The sequence below is a fragment of the Rana temporaria genome, chromosome 3 (assembly GCF_905171775.1).
Source record: "Rana temporaria chromosome 3, aRanTem1.1, whole genome shotgun sequence".
NCBI lineage: Eukaryota > Metazoa > Chordata > Amphibia > Anura > Ranidae > Rana > Rana temporaria.
The window spans coordinates 223,953,495-223,967,607 of NC_053491.1; the positions used below are offsets into that span (position 1 = coordinate 223,953,495).

The 14,113-nt window shown below is 42.0% G+C and overlaps 1 protein-coding gene across 1 annotated transcript in view; it reads left to right on the top strand.

Annotated features, from left to right (window-relative positions):
- The window catches only part of CCDC87 (coiled-coil domain containing 87), a 120,245-nt gene extending 110,073 nt beyond the window's left edge, over nucleotides 1-10,172 (top strand). The window contains exons 18-21 of the mRNA XM_040344338.1: nucleotides 314-451; nucleotides 4,981-5,095; nucleotides 6,684-6,826; nucleotides 9,960-10,172. Of these exons, the coding sequence (XP_040200272.1) occupies nucleotides 314-451; nucleotides 4,981-5,095; nucleotides 6,684-6,826; nucleotides 9,960-10,097 (534 nt within the window). The 3' untranslated portion in view covers nucleotides 10,098-10,172. The remainder of the gene's footprint in view (nucleotides 1-313; nucleotides 452-4,980; nucleotides 5,096-6,683; nucleotides 6,827-9,959) is intronic.
- The last annotated feature ends 3,941 nt before the right edge of the window (nucleotides 10,173-14,113 follow it).

Here is a 14,113-nt window from a genome sequence, read left to right on the forward strand (position 1 = left end):
TACTGTTTGACCTAAAAGTAAAATGCTATGTGTGGCTGAAACTAACACTGCACATCACCCTGAAATCACCATCCCCACCGTGAAACATGGTGGTGGCAGAATCATGTTGTGGGGATGCTTTTCTTCAGCAGGGACAGGGACAGTTTTTAGTCAGAGTTCATTTCAAGGGGTATAAATACTTTTTCAAGGCACTGTATAGGAATATTACTTACATATAGTAATTTATTTCTAGAGGATTTATTTTTTTGTTAATTTTATTTTTTTCTACATTTCTTTCTTACTATTATGCATCCTCTTGTATTTATGCATTAAGGTAGATATACCTGCCAGCCATGTAGATCTTCAGAAGATGATAAATGCTATATGGAATGCACTTCACATACCAGAAGGCCAGCGGCTGGATATGGCTATTAAATATAGTTCCAATGAGTACAGAGATCGGCTGCCAGAGGTAAATGATTTGTATTTCTAAACATATCATTACACTTGTAGTTTAAGTTATCTAGAAACATTATATTTTCAATAGTGTTATTCAGGAGTGTATTGCTACAAAATGTTATTATTATTATCATACAGGCTCTATAAAGTTCCAACAGTTTTCACATCACTTTGGAATATTAAAGGAGATAGTACAATTACAATCCAATCCAATACAGGAGGGTTCAGAGGGCCATTAAGATACATTTTCCATCATGACACAACACACCATGTTAATATGAATAATACAAACCAGTGTAAAAAAAAAAAATTATGTATAAAAATCAAAAATTAAATAAATCTTACATGCATATAGCATAAGAATATATCAATCTCATAGTGCTAGATATAAAAATGTACAGCATGCAATGCACAATGAGTCCCCAATAGCCAAATGGTGCAATATCCCTCAAATAACAAACAAATGCCATAAATAAAAAATAAAAAATACAAAGTGCAAATGAGACCAAAGCAATCAAATCCTAAACAAGGTGAGCAATTTGTGATCTTCTTTCCAAAATTCCCACTGTATGATGAAAGAAGCACTCCACCCAATGACAATTAAGTCTGTTTACCTGCTAGTCTTGGCCGCAATACTTATAGGAAGTCAATACAGTGCGTTCCCCCAACAAAGGTGTCAGTGATGGCAAAATCTTCACTCTCCCTCTGCCATAGATGATCCCCAACTCATACCACCATGAAAAGAACATACAAATCAAAAGGAACTAATAGTCCACCCTGGTGGATTTTATTTAACCACTTAAGACCCGGACCAAAATGCAGCAAAAGGACCTTGCCCCTTTTTGTGATTCGGCACTGCGTTGCTTTAACTTACAATTGCGCGGTCGTACGACGTGGCTCCCAAACAAAATTGGCGTCCTTTTTTTCCCACAAATAGAGCTTACTTTTGGTGGTATTTGATCACCTCTGCGGTTTTTATTTTTTGCGCTATAAACAAAAATAGAGCGACAATTTTGAAAAAAATATATTTTTTACTTTTTGCTATAATAAATATCCCCCAAAAATATATAAAACATTTTTTTCCTCAGTTTAGGCCGATACATATTCTTCTACCTATTTTTGGTAAAAAAAATCGCAATAATGGCGATCAGCGATTTCTTTTGTGACTGCGACATTATGGCGGACACTTCGGACAATTTTGACACATTTTTGAGACCATTGTCATTTTCACAGCAAAAATGCATTTAAAATGCATTGTTTATTGTGAAAATGACAATTGCAGTTTGGGAGTTAACCACAGGGGGCGCTAATGGGGTTATGTGTGACCTGAAGTGTGTTTACAACTGTAGGGGGGTGTGGCTGTAGGTGTGACATCATCGATTGTGTCCCCCCTATAAAAGGGATGACACAATCGATGCTGCCGCCACAGTGAAGAAAGGGGAAGCCGTGTTTACACAGCTCTGTGCCCCCACCCCAAAGCAACTTGTCCTCATGTTGATAGGGACAAGGACCTCTTCCCAACAACCCTGGGCAGTGGTTGTGGGGCTCTGCAGGCAAGGGGTTTCTCGGAATCTGGAAGTCACTTTAACAAGGTGGCCCCCAGATCCCAACCCCCATGTGAATGAGTATGGGGTACATTATACCCCTACCCATTTACCCCAAAATAAAATAGTGTAGTGTAAAAAAAAGGGACAGTTTTGACAAGTCCTTTATTAAAAATCTTCCTCCGGTCTTCTCCCTCTGTTCTTTTCCCTCTGTTCTTTTCCCTCTGTTCTCCCTCTGTTCTTTTCCCTCTGTTCTTTTCCCTCTGTTCTTCTCCCTCTGTTCTTCTCCCTCCAGACTTCTCCCTCCAGACTTCTCCCTCCGGTCTTTTTCCTGTGGTATCCTTCCTCCGGTCTTCTCCACCACCGACCTGATCCTCCCCTGTCATTATGCCAGCTCCGCTCTCTGCCGGTTTTTACATGGGGCGTGGCCATTCGGCAGTGGCGGATGCTCATTGGGGATTCACAGGCGCCGCACAACATAATCAATGTGCCTGGCCCCTAATCTACATGCAGGGTGCCGGACGCATGGATTTATATCGATATTCTTTTTTAGAAGCACATAATTAGAACCTAAGGCTCTAATTGGCTTAAAAAAAGGGTGGGCTGGGGGCTCAGGAAATGCGCCCTGAGCCCACCACGTTGTGTGACATTAGCAAATTAATATTTGCTAATGTCTTCCTGTTTCTCCTCCTGGCCAATTAGGAAGCGGGTCCTGACACTCCCATTGGCCGGGAGTCCGAAGACCCAATTGGTCGGAAAGAAAAGCGACAGCCGGGACATGGAGGAGATGGAGGGGGAAGCCGCAGCGGAAGCTGTGACCTGCACGGGGTAAGTGTGGGGCTGATGGGGACCTGGTGGGCGAGAGGGCGAGCCGGCGTCCGGTAGAGGGGGTGGGCAGTGTTGTCAATGGTGTGCGGTGGCGGGCTTGAGCGATGGGGAGGGGGGTCTGTGGTCAGGTCTGTCTGCCGCCCCCTTGTGACATCACCATGAGACCCCGCCTTGTGCCGTAACATGCCATCACAAGGGGTGGGGTCTCATGGTGATATCAGCGGATGGCCATGGGGGGCTTCCAGATTCCAATAAGCCCCCCGCCCGTAGACCCCCACAACCACCGCCCAGGGTTGTCAGGAACCGGCCCTTGTCTCCATCAACAGTGCTTTGCGGTGGGGGGCACAGAGACCCCCCTGCCCCAAAGCACCCACCCCCATGTTGGAAGCATGTGGCATGGAATGGTCCAGGGGGGGGGGGGCGCTCGCTTTCCTGACTTACCAGGCTGCTTACTCGGATAAGGGTCTGTTATGGATTTTGTGGGGGACCCCACACTGTTTTCTTCTTAAATTTTGGCATGGGGTTCCCCTTCAAGATCCTCAGAGCACAAGTCGCACCACAAGTCGGATCATGATGATCTGACTTGAATGTGACTTCTATTCAAATCAATGGGCTGAAAGTCGGATTAGTTAAGATGGCTTTCATAGGGAACCATTGATTTTGAATAGAGGCAGAGAAACTCCGCTAAAAGCTAATGTGGCTAAACGCGCATTAACGCCAATGCAAAAAGCTACTAAAGGCGTGTTTTTACAGTTGCCTTTTCCTGGCATGGGGCTTTGTAGCTTGTTTGCTTTGTGTCTCTGGATATTGTAACATTGCTACCATATTTTAAAACTAAAGCTATCCTTAAGATATTACATTGTAATACTAGTATGGCTACTCAGAACTCTTTACATTATTTGTAAACTGCTGCAATTCCAAGTTCCTTTTTAAGTTTCCAAAATGCCTGTTTTGGTAGAACAGGGAAGCAATAATGGGGTTGCAGAGGTCATGGGTTAGATATGACAGAGGCCCTGATTGATCAGGCTGTGATTGCATTTAGGACATGCTAAAGTGACCTCTCAAGCAATGTTGTATGTCAGTGGTTCTCAACCTTTCTAGTGCTGTGACCCCTTGATAAAATTTCCAAAGTTGTGGGGACCCCTAACAGTAATATTATTATTAGTGGGTTGTCAGCACCCAAGGCAAGACAAGTAATTTGTGCCCCTAACCCACTGATATTTAGTGCTACCTAAGTCCCTTCAACTCATACAGTATTAATACCCCTTATGGTACATTTTAGGATGTACCACTCTTTCTCTTTGTTTTCCTTTAATCTCTCGCTTTTCATCATCCCTCTCTCTAGCCGTCTTTCTTGTTCTTTCTCTTATTCTTTCTCTTACTTTTTCTTTGTTCCTCCCCCTCTTTTCTTTTCCTCTCCCTTCCATGTACTCTCTATTTGTATTCCTTCTCTTACTCCTTGTTGGGGGTGTGGGGAGAATGGGATGAGTGGCAGTGCTGGTGGCGGGTTGGATAAGCCAACTTAGGTTCTCTTGATCAAGGTCATCTGCTGATTTGAGAACTGTAGTGAGGACTTTTAATGGGAACTATAATCACAGGTAGTGTTACGCACTGTGTCCCCGGCTTCACTGTGTCTCCGACTTTGTGGTGTCTCGTAGCAGTGACACCTATGCCGAAATCAGGAGATAGGGTCTCCTCCAGCCCCTCCCACTTCACATTCCTCACCAGTCAGCTGACCTCTAGTCTCTGCCCCCCAGCCATGCCATGAACTGAATTGGTGGCTGCGAAGAGGCTGAGTGGGTGGCCGCGGGCTCCAGGAGCAGCCCAACTGGGTGGCCACAGGCTCCAGGGGCAGCCCTGCTGGGCAGCCGCGAAAAGGCTGGGAGAGCAGCGTGGGCTTCAGAAACAGCCCAGGATTCGGTGACCCTGGGCAAATCGTCATTTGACCCCCAAGGGGGTCCCGACCCCCAGGTTGAGAACCACTGTTATATGTTTTGCCAAGGGACCTATTTTGTGCTCCTCTAGCCACCTTCTTGCCTGTTCTTTGGTCATTTGTCCAGATGCTTTTGACGACATCCACATTGCTATGAGCATCTCTGTTACGCAAGACACATTTTATTGAAGAATGACATGTAAAAAAGTAAATTCAGTATCCTGTTTCATTTTTAAGGCAATACGGATGTGGGAGAAAGCAGTATTACTCATCCAGAAAAGAGAAAAAATGTTAGCGGAGCTGGAGATGTTTGAGAGAGAGGCCTCTGATCCTAATAGATTCTTCGACAAAGGTAAATTCATCATAATGTGAAATAAAGCATACAACAAACTGTAGTTACCCCAGATGTTCTTGCTGAATGCTGTATCAGTTTCCTGGTAGTGATGGGAATAGTTCTTGTATTGTAAGCAATAATCGTATATTGTGGAAGTGCAGAAATGAGCCATAACAAGTGTATTGAAACTGCTCAGTATTGACTTTAAGGATAATGCAGCACACAAAAGAAAAAGTTCAGAGTAAAAGAATTGAACTATTAAAGTAGATGTAAATCCCATTCATGAAATTTGACCTAGGCACATATATATGTAGTGTTTACCTATCTCTCGCCAAAGCCCTGAGTCCCGAGTCTTTCTGCTGCTTCGTTTTTACTGTTATCAGCATGATAACTTCTGGCAAGTTCTCCGGGACGGGGAATAAAACCAGCCTGAAATGTGTGTCTTAGATGAGTGCTATGAATAGATTAGCAGATAGCTTGTCCTGTCACAGCACAGCTCTGAAAGTATCTTTGTTCTTCTGCCTATGTGGGGGGGGGGGGTGCCTTTCCTCCAATCAGCTGTCACACAGTGTAATCCAAGACTACACCCCTACTGCTGAATTAGGAAATCTAATACAATGTAAGAATTCTAAATAATATAGCAAGCTGAAGACAGCAGATATACATGTAACACGTATTTAGGGAGATTTGTTTTATCTCTGTGTATCATCTGAGGCTGTTCACTTCACTGGGTATAGGAGAGGGTTTAAATCCACTTTATGGTTATCCAGAAAGCAATGTGTAAAGTCATAAAATCTGCTCAGCCTACTTGTAAGCTTAAACCCCTACCTACTTACATACTTTATGCTGGATAAGACAGCAGCCTCTTTTCACATATTTCAGTTAATACTACTAGCCCCAGGTGTCAAACGGGAGCCCTCCAGCTGTTGTGAAACTACAAATCCCATGAGGCATTGCAAGGCTGATAGTTGCAAGCATGAATTCCACAGGCATGATGTAGTTCCGCAACAGCTGAACACCCTGCCTACTTTGTGCTGGGACAAGGCTACATTTGGCCCAATGAGAGGGAGGAACCATAAACCTTGGCGGCCTGTACATTAATGGGCTCAGAATCAGAATTTAGTGAATTCTAGCAACTGTAAAAACTTAGCTAGCACTGCAATCAGCAACACAAGACAACTGCCAGACTTGCAGCCATTCAATAGCTTGCTTGTGTTAAATGGGTGAATTTAAGTTTTTATGTTTGCGTAGAATGAACCTTTAAATATGAGATGATGCAGCAAAAGAAATTTCAATTTCGGGACAGTAAGATGCAAACATTGAATGCTAAGATGAAGGACTCACAAGCAATTTAATTCTCATAAGTAGCACAGTTGTAAATGGAACAGATTCACATTAACTAATGTCTCCACAAACACATATACTTTCTGTCACTCCCCCACTGTTCTTTTCAGCAGCTGGGAGCAAGGCAAAGTCCCATGTAAGCTACAAGTCACTGGGGTTGTAGTTAAACATGACTAGACATGTGCAGACTAGAAAAAATAGTTTTGTTTTGTTCTGGATAGATTCATTGTGTTACTCATTTATTTATTTATTTATTAATTAGGTTACAATGGTACATCAGTTGCACGGATGGAAGAGTCTAAGCAAAGAAAGAAGCTGTACAAACAATTGTCAGATGCTGAGCATGCCATAGCTAAAATATTAACATTTATAAAGAGGACATTTAATGATATAGTCAGCTACAAGGTAAGTGGATATTCCATTGGCTATGTTTTACTCTTCTTAAAGTGGTTGTAAAGACAGAAGGTTTTTTAATCTTAATGCATTATATGCATTAAGATAAAAAGCCTTCTGTGTGCAGCAACCCCCCTCAGCCCCCCAAAGCTTACCTGAGCCCCATCTAGATCCAGCGATGTTGCAGCAGGCTGCACAGGACTCCCCTCCTCATTGACTGAGACAGCAGTGCAGCGCCATTGGCTCCTGCTGCTGTCAATCAAAGTCAGTCAGCAAATGAGGAGAGAAAGGGGGCGGGCCGGGCTGCAGCACCATGTGTGAATGGACACAGGGAGCTGTGGCTCGGCTCTGGTGCCCCCATACCAAGCTAAATGCTGTGGGTGCACTCAACAGGAGGGAGAGGCCAAGAGCACTGAAGAGGGACCCAAGATGGAGGATCTGAGCTGCTTTGTGCAAATCCACTGCACAGAGCAGGTAAGTATAACATGTTTATTATTTTTAACAAAAAAAAAAAACAAGACGTTTCAATCACGTTAATGCAGACCTATACTTGCTAAAGTTAGATTAACTCCTTAAGAATATGTAAACCCTAATCTTATAAAGGTTAAAATAATCAGTTATATATGTATAACTGTTATAAATACTTTTTTTTTTTTTTTTTTTATAAGTTATCACGCAATTTCTATTCTCAGCCACATAAGGGATTTAGAGAGGTGGGGTAGAGAAACAGACATAAACTGATTTTCCCAGTGAATGGCTGTGTGGAGGGGGAGCGTGTCAGTACAAGCGTGATCATTGGAGGACAGGCAGGCTGTTCTCCCAGCACAACCAGAAAACTGAACACACTAAGGCCTCGTACACACGACAGAGTTTCTCGGCAGAATTCAGCGAGAAACTCGGTCAGAGCCGGATTCTGCCGAGAAACTCTGTCGTCTGTACACTTTTGGCCCGATGGAGCCGCCGAGGAACTCGTCGAGAAAATAGAGAACATGTTCTCTATTTTCTCGTTGTTCTATGGGAGAAGGCGGCCCGCCGAGCTCCTCGGCGGCTTCATCCCTGAACTCGCAGAGGAACTCGATGTGTTTGGCACGTCGAGTTCCTCGGCCGTGTGTACGAGGCCTAAGATGAATGTGCTCTCATACTTAGCATGATCAGTTTGAAAGAGGACAGCAGGGGAACTGGCAGGAATCACCAGGTATTTCACACAAAGGGAGCAATTCAATGAGAACAGGATACTTTTTAACAAAAGTACATGGTACAACAGGCACATATCAGGAATTTGAAACCTATTCTTTAATTCTCAGATTATTTGTACCCAGATGTTTGTAATATGTCATAGGCAGGAATAAAAACCGAAAGAAAAATTAAGAAATGCACATTATTTCCAGGCCTGTGCCAACATGCAGTGTACGCTGCAGTAACCTAATTTTTCTTAGAGATCAATTGAGGCCTACAAGTAGCCATTTTGCAGGAGAACAGAGTTAAAGATTCAAACATTTATTCCCATCTAAATGCACCGAGCTCTTTCACACGGGCGGATCGTTCAGATCCGTCTGTCAGTTTTTTCAGGTGGACCTGAACAGACGCTCCATACATCTCTATGGAGCGACGAATGTCAGCGGTGACATGTCCGCTGACGTCCGATCCGACCCGCTCCGTTAAATCCAGACGGATGGAAACCCTATTTTCCATCCGTCCGATGAATCGGATCAGATGAAAATGGCCAGACGGTCCATTTTCATCCAATCCCCCCATAGAAGAAAGCGGAGATCAGACAGTAGCAATAGGAGGAAGGAGATGGACAGCCGCACTCCGAAATAACTTTTCAAAAAAGTTGTCTTTTATTTTCAAGCAGGAACATGCATAATCACCACAACCATAATCCAGGACAGCCGACTAGTTTCGCACTCTTGCTAGTGCTTAATCATGGCTGAAGTATGGTTCAAACACAATAACATTTATACCAAACATCAAATTTAACATGTGATTCTTTCAGCCTATGGCATCATAGAATTAATTGAAGAAGGGTACACACCCAAAATCAAGGCAATTAAGAGAAACACACATGTGTATAAAAAACCCAAAGCACATCTTAAACACTGTGAAGTACAAAAATATATGCATAGATTTCAAAATCGGAGATCAAACAGGTCAGTTTCTGCACAGTGTGCAGAGACGGACTTGTCATCCGCCGGCTCAGCGGGGATCAACGGAGCGATCCCTGCTGAGCAAGCGGATGTCTAAAAACGGATCTGCCCGTGTCAAAGGGCCTTTAATCAGTTTTTTTAAACCTTTTGAACAAATACTGCTTTTTCATTTACTGTGAATTATACCACTGGATTTGTGACTGCTAATCAGCAGGATTGGGCAACCATCTCATGTTTACGGGTGAGGCAGATATATTAAAGTTTGTTGCTCCCAGGGAAATATTGAGTGGACTGGTTAGGAACCCTATCCCAGTCTGTACTGCTCACCCTGAGATAGTTGATGCTCTCTTCTTCCCCTCTCCATTGGAATACAGCTTGTTCATGCCAAATCAGGCTCTCATTTCTTAAAAAAAAAACTTCCAGTAATATAAACTATGGCATTCAAACATAGTGGATATTAAAGTCTGCAGGTGATTTTTTTAAATTTTTGTTCAGCACATGCATATATTGCATACGTCTAAAAACACACAATGAGTTGCATCATGAGTTGTATGTACTGTATGGGCAAACCAGCCCTCCCTCCAGCATAAGAAAAATACTGTAACCCATCATAGAAAATTAAATTATTTTTGGTAGCCTTACACGGGTATGAAGATGGGATTCACCCACTTCTTTTGACAGCCATCTCTATCTAGCCACCATCTGCCTGTAGATATTTAACTGCTATAATGAAAATAGATTTGCTTTAGAACATATGAATGTCCTTGGCAGGTCTGTACGTCAGTTTGGTGGATGGCAACACAGGTCTGTACATCAGCTGACATTTTGATGTGAGGCCTTGTGCTGGTGAACAGAGGTCCACAGACAGCTGCTTACTGCCCTCAAACACCACACAGAAGTGCAATCTTCATGCCCATAAAAAAAAACCTTAAACCCACCAGCCCTAATTTCCAATAGCGGAACTAATTGCTAACAATCGATTTTCTCACCTATTGCAGGGCAGACCGTATACTGAAAAAATGAAGTGGGACAAAACGGAGATGCTTTACTGGCTGCAGCAAGATCGTCGCAAATCTTTAATGGAAATGGATACTAAAAAAGAAAGTATGCTTGTACAGCTTGAACCTCTAAATTAAGTTAATACAGAAATGTTGTAATTATAAACATTTCAGCAGCAATTTTTTCATAAATAAAGAGAATGATACGCAAAACAACTGTCACTTGTATGAACTGTATTTCTCAATACACAGTTTGTTATGGGTCATGCTTGTCACCTCATGAAACCCTGTCTCTGTCTCAAAGATGGTATTCAAAACATGTTGGTCAGCTGAGTGACCTTGTTTTTCATAAGTCAGCAGCTACAGTATTTTTTTTCAAGGCTGAAGATTCTCTTTTATTATTTTTTACAATAAAACACATGATTATTTTTAAAGGGGTTGTAAAGGTACAATTTTTTTTTCCCTGAATAGCTTCCTTTACCTTAGTGCAGTCCTCCTTCACTTACCTCATCCTTCCATTTTGCTTTTAAATGTCCTTATTACTTCTGAAAAATCCTCACTTCCTGTTCTTCTGTCTGTAACTCCACACAGTAATGCAAGGCTTTCTCCCTGGTGTGGAGTGTCATGCTCGCCCCCTCCCTTGGACTACGGGAGAGTCAGGACGCTCTGCAGATAGAGAAAGGAGCTGTGTGTTAGTGGGCGTCCTGATTCTCCTGTAGTTCAAGGGAGGGGGCGAGCACGACACTCCACACCAGGGAGAAAGCCTTGCATTACTGTGTGGAGTTACAGACAGAAGAACAGGAAGTGAGGATTTCTCAGAAGAAATAAGGACATTTAAAAGCAAAATGGAAGGATGAGGTAAGTGAAGGAGGACTGCACTAAGGTAAAGAAAGCTATTTCGGGAAAAAAATTGTACCTTTACAACCCCTTTAAAGATTATATTTATTGTATAAAGTATACATTGGTAAATTGTTATCTTACAGCAAGAAGCAGTAATACAAAATACTCATGGTTTGTACAGTATATAGTACTTTTGGTAAGGGACACAAGGGGTTAAGATTGATTCAGGAAAAGCCTTCATCCCTTACACTCAAGTCAGAAACAGTATGGGTTGAGTGAAGCCTGGGGCCCCATATTTTTTTCAAAATTATGAGGTTTATTTAAAACAAATTAATCTTAATGTATAAAAGTGTGTATAAAATTGTATTTCAAGTACAAATCTCAATTTTCTTTGTGTCTGATTCTTATCTATGCATTGCAGTTGAATGTGTTTTTAAAGAAATATAAGGGCCCATTTGCATCTAAATGTGTGGGTTACCACTTGCGTTGTAAAGCACACATAATAAATTTGCTCTTAAACATCTGCGAGTGGTCAAAAAACTAGTTTAGATTAACTACCTCTTGACGCCACATTATAAATCTGCATTTGTAACTACCGTACATTCTTTTTATTCATGATAAATCTGCATTATGCAGATATTAGGTAACTCATGAGAAAATAGACTTTGAAGCTTCCCTATGGGGAGACAGAAACCAGGTACAAGTTTAGGACAATTATACTGTTACAAGTAATAAAATAGTAGCCAAGGGTGCCATATGCGTTGTAATTTTTCATCTTGGTCATAAAAGAATTTATTTAGGTCCTCCAAGTCACATAATGTTTTTAGTTCTAGACACCAATAGGGGTATTTGGCTACTTCCAGAATTTCAAGATTGGCAATGATCATATATACGAGTACAGATTTTTTTTATATGTAGATGGGTCTGTGTCATTCGGATGTAGAAGGAAGTAATAGGGTTATCCGAAGGTTGTATATCAGTTATGTACTGCTAGGGAAGAGAGAATGCTAAATTAGGATAATGTTCAGGCAGATAAAAAATTGATGGATTAATAGTGTTCCTTTAGACTTGGATCATCTCCAGCATGATGAGCTTGTGTCTGGGAACATTTTGTGGAGTTTTCCTGGGATAAAATACGAAAGAGATAAAAACTTGCATCTGGATTCTTGAGATCTAGTAGAGATCAAAGTCTTATGTGTGAGAAAGAAAATGTTGTCATATTGCTAATCTCTGAGTTGGAGCTCCTTCTCCCAAAAGTGATAAAGGAGGAGGTCAGACAGTTATCTGAATGGAGCCATTTGTAAATTTGAGAGAGTAGGCAATCGGGAACAGTGACGTACCAAAAGAAAAAACTGCTCCAGGCGTTGAGTGAGCTTAACAATCAGTCGTTATGGTTGAATATTATTATTTTTTTAGTGAATGCATAGAATATTACAAAATGCACAGTGGGTATAGATTAAGACAATAACCTACAAACAGAATACAGGACATACATAAGGTCAGAATAATGCATGACAAAAAAATTGATAAAGGAAGAATATTGCAATGTATAACAAAGAGAAAGATCCATAGAATGTCAAAGACATAACATAAGACACATAAAACCCCTGACATAAAGATCAAGCTGAGTCATGCAATCAAAAGAGTCCAGCATGCGGGAGAATGGCATGTAGCATTAGAATGGGGGGGGGGGTAGCTAGAGAGAAACAAGACCATCATCATATGCCATTCATATTTTAAATACCGTATTTACCGGCGTATATCGCGCACTATTTTCCCCTTAAAATAAGGGGAAAATCGTGGGTGCGCGATATACGCCGATAGCCACTTCCCGCACTCAGTTTGAAATCCTGCGCCGACATATACCGAGTGCAGTACACTTGGGTACATTCGGCTAGTCTCGGCTTCGCTCGTGCTCACGCATAAATGTCACAGAGCGTGAGCGCGAGCGAAGCCGAGCCTTGCCGAATGTACCCGAGTGTACTGCACTCGGTATATGTCGGCTGAGGCGTTCGAACTGAGCGCGGGAAGCGGGGACTCGACTTGAGGTGCGCGCTGGAGAAGCCGGAAGGACACCATCGAGGCCGCAGACGGACGCCGGACTGGACGATGGACGCTGGGAAGACACCAAAACTGTAAGTAATAAAATCATATAACATTTTTTTTAACAGGAATTTCGGGGGCAACTTTAGGGGTGCGCGGTTTACGCCGGAGCGCGTTATACCGCGATAAATACGGTATGAGCCTGCTACATTACAAATAAAGAAGGAGAAAAGATAGAAAGGAAAAGAGTGGAGAAGAGAAATAAGGAGGAAGATAAATGGTGTGTCTGAAGAAATCCCGAGAGTGCAATCTACAGGCATAATGAATCCAACTGGAAGGAGGGCTAAAAAGGTATGGCCGGGTGTCATGCATCTCACATTCATCTCTTAAATGAGTCAGAATAATTAGTCTCTCAGGCTGGGTTCACACTACTACACTACTTTCATCCTACTTTGCTCTGCTACATTGGTCCTACATTGATCCTACATTGGTCCTACATCCATCCTACTTTCATGAACAGGATACTACTTTGGTCCGACTTCAATGATATTCAATGGGCCTGAAGTAGGATCAATGTAGGGCCAAAAGTAGTACAGGGAGCATTTTCAAAGTCGGACGGACTTGTGTAGGATGCTACAAGACGCTCTCATAGGGAAACATTGAACACAGAGCAAAGTAGGATGAAAGTAGTGTAGTAGTGTGAACCCAGCCTGAGAGGTAATAGGGTTGATTTACTAAAACTGAAGAATGGAAAATCTGGTGCAACTCTGCATAGAAACCAATCAACTTCCAGGTTTTATTGTCAAAGCCTAAATGAACAAGCTGAAGTTAGAAGCTGATTGGCTACCATGCATAGACACACCAGATTTTGCACTCTCAAGTTTAAGTAAATCAACTTTATTTATTTAATAAAGTTTGTGGTCTCGAGGTAGCCATATGGATCAAGTTTCTGGCATCCAGAGGATTTGTAAATGTTGTGAAGGGAAATACAACCCCGTCTTCTTGCTTTAACGTGATGGGTGACCTCATTGATCACTAGGGTGTTGAGAAGGGAACATCTTGTTTTCTTAAATAACCTCTTGTTAATGTTTTTTTTTATCATATTTCCAAGATTTACTGCTACTTACTAATTATGTTTTTCTGACCACTTTAAAGCGGGGGTTCACCCGAAAAACAAATTTTTAACATTAGATTGAGGCTAATTGTGGGAAGCACAATCGGGTGTTTTTTTTTTAAATCAATGCAGTACATACCGTTTTAGAGATAGATGT